We start from the raw sequence: 11,779 nt of genomic DNA on the forward strand, positions 1-11,779 counted from the left end.
GATTATGGGAGGGTAGATGGCGTTTAACCATGCCATTGATTCTGCAGATGCCGGATGCAGGCAACCTTTTTAAAGAGTAGGTACAACAGCAGCAGGCATGGATGAAAGCAACACACTTAGGTACTGTGTAAAGACTTAGACATGCCTTTAGATGCCAGTGATTTAACTGAACAGCAAGTTCATGACATACTAAATGAGGCCCAAGACTATGACCTCCCTTCAACACCATCCTTTTGTGACGACAAGGGCTTGAGAAATTGAGGTACTGGTACTGTGTTTGGCTTCCTTTTATACCAGGCTCAATACTTTGCCCCGCATTCCTACTCGAGGTACCAACAAACCGTGAACCATTCAGCTGGTGGAAGACACAAAAAAGAATCTGGACACAGTAAAGTCCTGCCTTCCAAACACAACTGACATTCTATGCTTTTTCTAGTAGCCTTGGATCTTTATCACCAACACACTAGAGTTATTGGAGAGTCCAATGGAGACAGTATATTGATTTTAACATGCTAGTGTTTGGGGAAACAGACAAACATGCGTATGGTAGTCCGGGGCCACTCATGTGCCATAGCAATGACTTCTTTAAGCACTGTTCTCTGGATTGCAACTTGGTCAAGACCAATGCTCTGTTCTTTAATGGTGATCACCTACCCTCAGTCATGCTGACAATCTGACTAGTGTCGCAAAGGTTGTGCTTGCCTTGTAGGTTCTTCATTCTCTTCTCAAAATACCACCAATAGCTTTCACAGACTTTATCTTGGGTGCTTTGTTGTTTTAAACTATTGATTGCTTTCAGTCACATTTGCCACTGAGCAGAATGAAAGTGACTAGGGGGCCATGTTAAGTTGTGTTTTTAATTGTTAACCTTCCTTTGGCCATCTTTCTGATTTTTGCTATAAAAAAGGCGATCGCCACTAGTGCTCCTGTCATTGGGTGGTTACTGCATTTTTCATTCAAGGCTAACTTAATGTCTGTCTCATTACTCAATTTACTCAAGCTTGTAGCGTTCACGTCCCGCCACAGGCTGATTTGGCTTCCAGTGCTTCTTTTCTTTGCTGTCCTGGGCTAATTACTTTGTGCCCTCCAGTGCTGCTTTGCTGACCTAGGCTGGTTGCTATGTGGCCTCCAAAGCTGATTTGTTATGGCAGAATTGTTGGTTTTTGGCTTCAGTGATACTTTCCTGTCATGGGCTTGGTGCTGTATAGTGGCCTCCGAGGGTAATGTACTTCTGAGTCTGACTCTGTAGCCTGAAGGGTCAACCTCCTCTCGTGGACTGCTGCTTTGTGACTTGTATTACTCATTTACTATTTCAGGCTGGCTACTTTGTGGGGATCTCCTGTGCTGACTTCCTGTCCTGTGGCCAACAGTTACATCTTTTCACGCATTAGTTTCTTTGGTTTACTCTACCAGATCCTGGATACTTTGGCCTTTCAGGGTAATGTCCTGTCCATGCTGGCCTACATTTACAGGCTCGTACTGTGGCCTTTAATTATCACTTCTTGTCACTTGCTGGCTAGTGCAAGTCCTTGGGGAGTGGCCAAGTTACTGTCTCCGAATACTCGGACTGACCATTTATTGCATCCTAATTTTCTTGTGACCTGCAGTACTGATTAAATGTCTCAGGGATGTCGCTCTGTGGTGACCTTTTTACTTCCTGTTCTAGCATTGTCTTTCTTCTGATCGATCCCAGGTTGGCTATTTTGGCCCTCAGTGACTTCATTACTTGGTGGGCCACAATGCTAATTTCCCTTCACAGGCTGGTTACTCTGTGGCCTACACCGTGGATCCCCTTTCACAGACTACAAATGATGGCCTCCAAGGTGGAGTTATTTGCTTGTTTGTGTTCGTCAATTGATTTATATATGTCTGCTCTCAGTTGAGGAAGCCAAGTGTCTTTTACTTGTACAATCACCTTCTCCTTATTCGGCCCCACTTGGTTTGTATTAGATTCTTGTTTTGCTTTTTCTTGGGGCCAAGCCACTACCTTTCCTTGAAATTGTTCATCTTCTATAAGATTAACTAAGTCATTAGTGGATGGCGAGGGACCACAATTTAGAACCCAGGATAGTTTTTATTTGATTAGCAATCGGTATAGTTTTAGATTTCGCTACCACCACCGCAGTAGCAATTTTAGTTTGAGCTTTGGGAATCTGTATTTTGCGCACAAATTGTTTAACTTGCGACGATGTTGCTGCTTTACCTACTTTTTTGTTTTTGTTTTTTTCTTTTTATTCATGAATTCAATTTGATCTCGTTTACCTTCATTTTTTTTTTTACTTTAGAGAAAAACAAATGAGGTTTTAACACTTGTTTTGATATACTTTTATTTTTGATTTTATTCTCTTCGAAGTTACTAATTTGCACAGGTTCCTCTGAAGCACTATTATGAAGAGCCAAACACACTGACTCCTCTGAGATAATATGCACAATAGTAGGGCAGAATAGTAGTTAGAGCCCCGGTAATCATACTCGCCGTCTCTTTTGGGGAAGGATTCGCTGTTTTCTGACACAACTCTGTGGGGCCGAGTCTCATTCTAAAGGGGTTCTGCCCCTCTGTGTGTTGGTCACTTTTTTCATTTGCTCTATCCAGATCAATAACTGTTCTATTTGCACGCCTTGTTTTTGTAATTTTACCATCCGTTATCAAACAATTCTTTTTTTTGTTTCCAAACAATTTGAGCAAGGCCTGAATCGTCCAGTGCATGGCCATTAGTGTTATTTCTATTAGTGAGGGTTGAGATATTATATCTTGATTTTGCTTAGATAAGGATCTCGCCAATTTGGCGTCTGCTTTACTTATACGCTGAGTAGGTTCAATAAAGGATACTACTAATGAATTACATTTAGATGATTCAAATATATCTGGCGTATGCAAAAGCGCAAATGACTGCTGCATCACACTACTGCCACACGGAGATATAAAAGTGGAAAGTTTTCTAATAGTTGTATCATCTTGCGGCAAATATTGTGACTCTACTAACTGGTTCGCCTGTGTTGAAGCTTGATCGGGGTTATCTGATTCATTTGGCAAAAGACATCATGCATAAAACTTTCAGCAACCACAATTGTTTCAGCAATCTCTCCAACCGGTACAACTGCCGGCTCAACCAAAACAGATGTAATAGTATTTTCTGATGCTTGTTAATCTGCTTAGAATCACATGCTGTGCATAGGTCCGACATCCAGTGGTCACTGCGGAGTATTGCATTTTGTTTTTCGTAGTCGAAAAGGGACGTCGACAAGGCGTGTCTGAAATACTATCCCTATAGTGACGTGTGTTGTACCCACAATCCCTCACGCGTCGAGGTCCCTCAGATTGTTTTTTTCCGCCCAGCTACTGGTCGCCTTTACGCGGAGCTCCTCGAGAGACATTGCAGATTCCATCTCCTCGACCTTTGGTCGTTTTTTCCTGTTTAAAGATTTAATATATCGATCCCTCCCTCGACGCAGTTGTGAAGCTGTCTCCGCCGAGCAAGATCTTCGACGGAGGGGACGAGCGGAGGAGATCCTTCGGCGTTGCCGAACACGTGGCCTGGCCTCGCAGGCCAAATACAGTAGGGAGAGTGGGGTTGTGGGACATCTCCGATTCTTTTTCTGAGAATGCCTTTCCTTTTCCCCTTCCTTTCCCTTGGGGTAGTTATCGCGGTTTATTGCCTCGGCTATGGAGAGGACACCCTTTAGGTTTTGCCCACTTTGTAAGGGCAAGTTTACTTGGAAGGACAAGCATTTACGGTGTAACCGCTGCTTGCCCCTCGATCACGTAGAGGAGGGTTGCTCGGCTTCTAAAGCCAAAGACCCTAAAAGACCGTAGGGTCAAGAGGTGGGCGGCCTACGCTATGTCGAAGGCCGGGTCTTCACCCGCCGCTGCTACCACTGACAGTGACGAGGAACGTGATAACACGACCTCCGCTACGGAAGTCGTACACCCCTCTAAAGAGCGCTCGCGCTCTTCGTCGTCTGTCCCCGGCCCCGACGGGCTCGGCTCACACCCTGCTTATGGGGATGAGCACCCCGGCGACACTGACGCACACGATGCAACACATAAACACACAACCCATAGCTCTTCTTCGTCGAAGACGAAGAAAGCATCAGCGCCCAAGGAGACGCAGGTTACACCGGCGGCCTCCTCGGACCGTTCGGGTTCCAAGCCCCTCTTGCAACCGCAGCCGCGACCAGCGACTGGGCTTTCGGCAAATAAGGGCGCCACCCCCAAACCATCGGCCGGCGCGCACCAGCAGAGAGCGCACGCCGCCGTAGAACGTTCGACACCCGTAACGTCGAAACCACAGCCCTCCGCTGACAAACGAGTCACAGAGAGCTTGGCGAGGATCGTTGTGGCCGACGCCCAGAAGCATACGGCGAAAGACACGTCAAGCGCTACGCAAAGGTCGAAAGACACGCCGAAAAAGCCCGAAGAAAAACAGGGACTACCCCCTTCAGTCGGGGGGGACCCCCAGCATACCGGAAGGCTTTTCGGAGGGCGACGGGACACTTTCCTCGACGTTGTGGGAGAGGTCGAGCCGTTTTCAGCAAGATATCACTAATTTTCCCCCGCTAGACCGCTCAGGGGTACCCCATGAAACCATGGAAAGGCTCCATCTCTGCATGGAGAGAATGGAGAGGTTTATGAACACCCAGAACCCTCCCACTCCCAAGAGAACAAGAGAAGGGCCTCAGGAGGACCCCAGGGCCAAATACCCGAGGCAGGACACACCCTTAGACTTCCATAATGTGTATGACCTCACTGGTGAGGAACAATACTTAGAAGAGGAGGATGATTTTGTGGACAATGAAGAAGGACAGAACCAAGAGGAAGGTCTGGAAGATAGCCCAGACATGGTAGGAGAAGGCTTCGGAGAAAATCCAGAAGAAGGACCTTCTCATCCCTGGCAATCCCCATCAGTATATTCGGACACTGATGTCCTGAACCTAAATCCTCCTGACAATTCACCTGTTAGAAACACGTCTCCCATTGATGATCAGCCCACATTAAATGCCCTGTTGCGCAGAGCAGCAGCGCATTTCGAACTGGACACTGGGGAGATCTCTCCGGAAATAGACTTTGTGGAAAGAGTAATTAAGGAGAAACCCCCAGTCAGCCAGACCATTCCCCTCCTCGCTTCAGTGAAGAGAAGAATCATCCCTTCGCTATCCACACCCGCACTAATCAGAGGAGTCAATCCAAGGATTGAAAAACTTTTCACTCCTTCACCCTCAGACCCGCTGTACATCAGGGGACATTCCATTCCGGATTCCCTTGTAGTAACTAATACAAGGAAGAGGGCAGGGGTGCCGCTGTCCACCAGTGAGGCACCACCTGACAAGGAGGGCAAGAGGTTATATGCCCTTGCTAAAAGAGTCACATCCTCGGCTGCCTTTTCGGCAAGAATTGCGAACAACAATTCTTTGTTAGCTAGCTACGCAGACGCGCAGTGGGCCAAACTGCGCAAGGACGCCGAAGAAGCGCCGGAACCATTACGTACACGCCTGCTTTCAACTATTGGCGAAGGAACCCAGGTCAACCAGAGTATTGTAAAGAACACTCTGGATGCTGCTGAGACAGCGGGACGTTCCCTGGTTCAGGGAATACTCCTAAAACGCCATGTATGGCTGCGCAACTCAGGGTTCAAACCGGAGACACAGGCGTCTTTAATAAATAAACCTGTTGACGACTCAAACCTCTTCAGGAAGGCGGTGGATGAGGCTCTGGAAATGGCTAAAAAAAAGTTCGATACTATCAAGACTCTTGACCAGATCTCTAAGCCCACTACCAGACGCGGCTATGGCAACAAACGCTTTTTTTCGTGGCCAACGCCAACAGCAGAATCAGCAGCAACAGTACCCTGCCACCAGTTACCAGACCAATAGTGGGCAGTACAGCCAAAGAGGACAGCGCAGGGGCAAAGGGAGAGGGCGGGGGTCCACCCCCAGAGGCTCCCAAGCCCCCAACAACACCAAGTGACGCGAACATTCGCGTCCCCTCCCATGCAACACCGGTCGGGGGCCGGATAACATCCTTTCTTCCAGCATGGGAGGGAATAACGTCAGACCGCTGGGTACTTTCCACCGTAGCCCACGGATACTGCATCGAATTCAACAGTTCCCCAACATACAGACCCCCGAGGGGACGACGCATGACACCGGAACACCTTGCCATCTTTCTCCAAGAAGTACAACTACTGCTGGAAAAGGGAGCCATAGAGGTCGTGCCTCTATCTCAGGTAACGGAAGGTATTTATTCAGTGTACTTCCTTGTACCCAAAAAGGATTTAACCATGCGCCCTGTATTAGATCTGCGCCCAGCGAACAAGTTTATCAAACCCCAGAAGTTTCATATGGTGACCTTACAGGAAGTGATCCCACTGCTATCACAGGGAGATTACATGACAACATTGGACATGAAAGATGCATACTTTCATATTTTAATGTTTCCAGCGCACAGAAGATACCTCAGGTTTATGATAGAGGGCAAACACTATCAGTTCAGAGTGCTACCCTTCGGCATAGCATCAGCACCAAGGGTATTCACGAAGGTACTGGCAGTGGCAGCGGCCCACCTGCGCAGGTTGTCCATCCCAGTTTACCCTTACCTCGACGACTGGCTCATAACAGGGGATTCTTACGAAACATGCTTCTCCAATACCCAAAAGACTGTAGACCTTTTGTTCCAGTTGGGCTTCTCCATCAACGAAAAGAAGTCCAGCCTAGACCCCAGCCAAATCAAACAATTCCTAGGGGCTCTAATTCAAACAAAGGACGGCCTCGTCTTCCCCTCCAACGAGAGGGTCCAAAACATGCTGTTTCAGATCCCTCAATATGTGACCGGTCGAGAGGTGACGGTACGCAAAGCAATGCGCTTGCTAGGCATGATGGCGTTGTGTATTTATTTGGTACCTCACGCGCGCCTGCGCATGCACCCTATGCAAGAGTGGCTCAACAGCCAGTGGTGTCAGGCAACCGGATTATGGGACGATCCAGTGGTGGTCTCGCAGGCCTTGGTTCTCTCGCTACGATGGTGGACAAAGGAAAACCTGGAAAAAGGGAAACTCTTTGCCACACCCGCGGCGGAAGCCACTCTAACCACAGACGCATCCCTAATAGGATGGGGGGCTCACCTATCCCATCAGACTGCTCACGGAGTGTGGACTCCGAAAGTAGCATCCAAACACATAAATCTACTGGAGCTACTAGCTATGTTCAAGGCGCTAAAAGCTTTCCAGGAACACCTACAAGGCAAAACTGTGTTGGTCCTTACAGACAGCACCACAGCCATGTACTACATCAACAAGCAGGGGGGCACCCACTCTCCAGGACTGTCCAAACTGGCCCAAAATATATGGAAGTGGGCTCTCAAACAAAACATGTTCCTACTGTCAGAACATGTACCAGGGGAACTCAATCTGCTTGCAGACAAACTCAGCAGAGATTTCCCCCTGCCCGAAGAGTATGAATGGCGACTGCACGAAGACATCGTCTTCGACGTCTTCACACAATGGGGATTCCCAGAAATAGACCTGTTCGCAACCCTGGAGAACTCACAATGCCCAAGTTACGCCTCCAGGTACCCCCAGAACCAATCCAGGGGGAACGGTCTGTCGATGCAATGGTCAGGGAAATTTGTTTATGCTTTTCCCCCCGACTCCCCTTCTCAACAAGGTGGTGCACAAGATGCACCAGGAACAAGTAACCATGATACTGGTGGCCCCAATGTGGGCCCGACAGCCATGGATCGCTCACTTGATGGAGATGTCTCTATCTCCCCCCCAGTGAAACTCCCCTGCCCGTGCAACATGCTGTCACAAGACAAGGGCAGGACTCTGCATCCATGCCCCCAGAACATGAACTTAGCAGCTTGGCTCCTGAGATCATAGAATTCGGACATCTACAGCTCCCGCAGAGATGAATGGACATCCTCAGGGAAGCCAGAAAACCTAACACTCGCCACTGCTACTCTAGCAAGTGGAGGAGATTTGTCATCTGGTGCAGAGGAAAAAGCATCAACCCGATTGACTGCTCTCCCACACATATTGTTCTATACCTGACCCACTTGTTGGATTCAGGTCTAGTGTTCAATTCCATTAAAGTCCACCTAGCGGCACTTTCTGCATACACCACTTTCCAACTCAAGGTGTCGTGGTGGAAGATCCCTGTTATAAAGGCCTTCATGGAGGGAATAAAGAGAATACACCCCCCGATAGCTGACCCAGCTCCCGGATGGGACCTTAACGTGGTACTTACCAGACTCATGGGCTCACCTTTCGAACCCATGCACAAAGCATCTCTTAAAGACCTCACTCTTAACACTGCTTTTTTAATAGCTATCACCTCCATCAGGAGGGTAAGTGAACTACAGGCTCTTTCTGTTCTAGACCCCTTCGTTACAGTTCACAGAGATAAGGTGGTTCTACGCACGCACCCAAGGTTTGCTCTGAAGTTCATATCGAAATTCCACGTAAACCAGTCTATAGAACTGCCAACGTTCTTTCAAAATCCTTCCAACTTGGGAGAAAAAAACTCTACACACACTAGATGTGCGCAGAGCGGTCATGTTCTACATGGAAAGAACGAGACCACTGAGGAAGACTAATCAGTTCTTCGTCTCGGTGGCAGCAGGAAGAGAAGGGGATGCAGTTTCAAAGTCCACTATTTCTAGATGGATTGTTCAATGCATCACTCTCTGCTATACTCTTGCTAATAGAGAACTGCCCTTTAAGCCTAGAGCACACTCTACTCGAGGCACAGGGGCGTCCATAGCATTCATTGCAAATGTTCCCCTTGAGTCCATCTGCAAAGCGGCTACCTGGAGTTCTGTGCACACCTTTACAAATCACTACTGTCTAGATGCACACTCGAGATCTGACTCCCAGGTGGGTCAGGCAGTATTAAGACATCTTTTCTCTACTGTTCCTTCTCATAACCCACCGCCAACTCCGGGTACTGCTCGCTAGCCTATGCACAGCATGTGATTGTAAGCAGATTAACAAGCATCAGAAGACAATGCATTACTTACCGTAAAAGCATTTCTGATGGTTGTATCTGCTTAGATTCACATGCGCCCACCCTTCCTCCCCGCTCGGATGGAAGGAACATAGACTTCCTTTTATATCTCTCTTTTCTGTACTCACTCACGTCTAGAAGGCTCCCTCAGGGCAGAAAAATACAAACAGAGGGACCTCGACGCGTGAGGGATTGTGGGTACAACACACGTCACTATAGGGATAGTATTTCAGACACGCCTTGTCGACGTCCCTTTTCGACTACGAAAAACAAAAAAGCAATACTCCGCAGTGACCACTGGATATCGGACCTATGCACAGCATGCAAATCTAAGCAGATACAACCATCAGAAATGCTTTTACGGTAAGTAATGCGTTGTCATTTATACCTGCCAGAGTAACTGAACCAGTTATCAATTCCTGCTCCAACACCTGTCTATTTTCATCTATCTGAGTGGAGCATATGACCGAAGGCTCTAAAGCCATGTGTGTACTGAAACACTCCTTTTCTGATAAATCTGAATTAATTTCATTATGTACAGTACAAAATCTGCGAATATCCACATTTATAGGCCTCATTTTTAATGTCCTGAGATTTTTTAGCCTAGCCAACAAGGTTGCGGGTGACATTTTTGTCGTACTGCTCTTCGGATTTGAAGAGGCCCTTGTTACGACTGTACGTAGTGACATATTACGTATTAAAATTTGTGCTTGGAATACCGAACACTTAACAAGGAAAAACATGTCAAACACTACTTTAAAAAATTATAGGTTGTAATGTCAGTAAGTTTGTCTACACAGCCTGCTCGCGTCACAGCCTACCTCAGACTTCCTCCTGACTTCACGAATGCGCGGTGGAGTTATGGTCATATGCTGGTTACTCGATGGTGGCTTACAATGCTGGCTTCTTTACTGAGGCTGGTTACTGTGTGGCCTCCCGGCCACGCATGCTACCCAGCACGCGTTTGTGTGCTGCTACCTTATGTTCTTTAACAGTCGGATGTGAAGAGCTTACTGAAATACTCTTCTTGCTTTACTTTGCTGCATTACTCTGCTCTTTCCTTTCCTGGTTTTACACATTGTAATGAGATTAAATTGTGCAGTCTTTTGTTTTAAGCAATCCAGAGCTTACATGGGGGTTAAATGGCTGTTATGTTCTTTTTTTTTTTTCTTCTTCAGGCTATACAGATCCTGGGAGGAATGGGTTATGTGACTGAAATGCCAGCTGAAAGACACTACAGGGATGCCCGTATCACTGAGATCTACGAGGGAACCAGCGAGATACAGCGGCTTGTTATTGCCAATCAGTTGCTGAAGGAATATCGCAGCTAGCGGTCCACTATCAAGCATCCCAAGCTGCCTGGTCAATGTTGCTCCCTGTTGCAAAACTGCCATTGACTTAAAACGGGGACTCCCACTGTGCAGCACATAAGTTTGATTGAGACAACTGTGTGCTACATCAAGCGGCCAGGCATGTGTGCTCCCTGGAAGGGTGGGGATTACAGATTTATGAGGAAGACGTTTTTCTTTCTTGTCTGCCAAAACATTGGTGATGGAAGGGCTCTCCACTTTTAGAACATCCTTTAAAGTATTTGTGTTTGATTTGGTGCTATTGCGCCATTACTTTTTATCTAGCCTAACAATGTATATCCCAGAAAGCGTTTTAGGATGCTTTAATTTAGCCATCAACAGTCAGTTAACAAATACTTGACTTGTGCAGGTTGATTGTAATCTGACACTATATGTTTAACACTTTGCCTTATGTGTCGTTGTGACCTCTTTTTAATGGAGTTGTGTTCCGCCAGTTTCATTTGTTCCTCCGGGATTCCAATGTCAGCAGTTACCACTGGAAGAAAATCTCCATCCACTGATTAATGTTAACTGAATCTACAACCAAACTGATTGTTTTTACAATGAAAATTGATTTTTAACAGATGCTGGTTGTCTCTCTTCTGATGGTAATAGAAGTTGCTTTCTAAAGGAGCGATTGTGTACATGTGTAAAGTGTCTCTGTAAATTAAATTGAGGCAAATGACTCTCAATAGAAAGGGATTTTGAGTTTCTGTTGCAATTGTGATGTTTGAGCTAATCTTTTATGAATGGTGTGAAAGCATTTTCCATATCTTATATTTCAGGGTGAAAAATGGCCCTTAACTAGTAACACTGTGTTTGAGATACAATCGCCCGTATCGAAAGACTCTTCTGATTGTATATTGAATTAAGCCATCAGTTAAATCTCTTAAGGGCTCAACCTGAAGATGGGGAAATATTGATTGGATTTATTTATAGGTTCAGCTAGAGCAACACAAATGATTTCATGCCAACTGAGATACAGTCCCAACTTACAATTCTGGTCAAGAAAAATAGTGCGTATGTCAAAACTCGAAATACATTTAAAGAAATGAGTCTAATTTCAAAAAAGGTGGTCTCTATCTTTACCAAGGAACTCGCTACAATGTTCTATATTCATAAATACTTAGTCAACTAAACAGAATTTTCCCTACCTACATGAATTTCACTACTGGTTCTCACGCAATCATTCCTTTCCATACTCCTGTATATATGTGTGTATATTATTTTTCCTGAGTCTTGTGTATCTGCTTAGATCACATGCTATGCATAGGCCGACATCTAGTGGTAGTCAGAGTATTGCATGACTTGTTTTTGAAATTAAAAAAAAGGGACATCGACTGAGCGTGTTTTGTAATACTGTCCTTTGTGTGAGGTCTACTGTACCCACCATCATAGCCGATCGCGTGTTGCAGAGATTCCTGGCTATA

General features: G+C 46.3%; 1 protein-coding gene across 1 annotated transcript in view; it reads left to right on the forward strand.

The window, feature by feature from the left end:
- The window catches only part of ACADS (acyl-CoA dehydrogenase short chain), a 285,694-nt gene extending 274,647 nt beyond the window's left edge, over window positions 1-11,047 (forward strand). Inside the window, exon 10 of the mRNA XM_069619780.1 lies at window positions 10,179-11,047. Within this exon, the coding sequence (XP_069475881.1) occupies window positions 10,179-10,331 (153 nt within the window). The 3' untranslated portion in view covers window positions 10,332-11,047. The remainder of the gene's footprint in view (window positions 1-10,178) is intronic.
- The last annotated feature ends 732 nt before the right edge of the window (window positions 11,048-11,779 follow it).

The sequence above is a fragment of the Ambystoma mexicanum genome, chromosome 10, assembly GCF_040938575.1.
Source record: "Ambystoma mexicanum isolate Mex_15411 chromosome 10, UKY_AmexF1_1, whole genome shotgun sequence".
Classification (NCBI taxonomy): Eukaryota; Metazoa; Chordata; class Amphibia; order Caudata; family Ambystomatidae; genus Ambystoma; species Ambystoma mexicanum.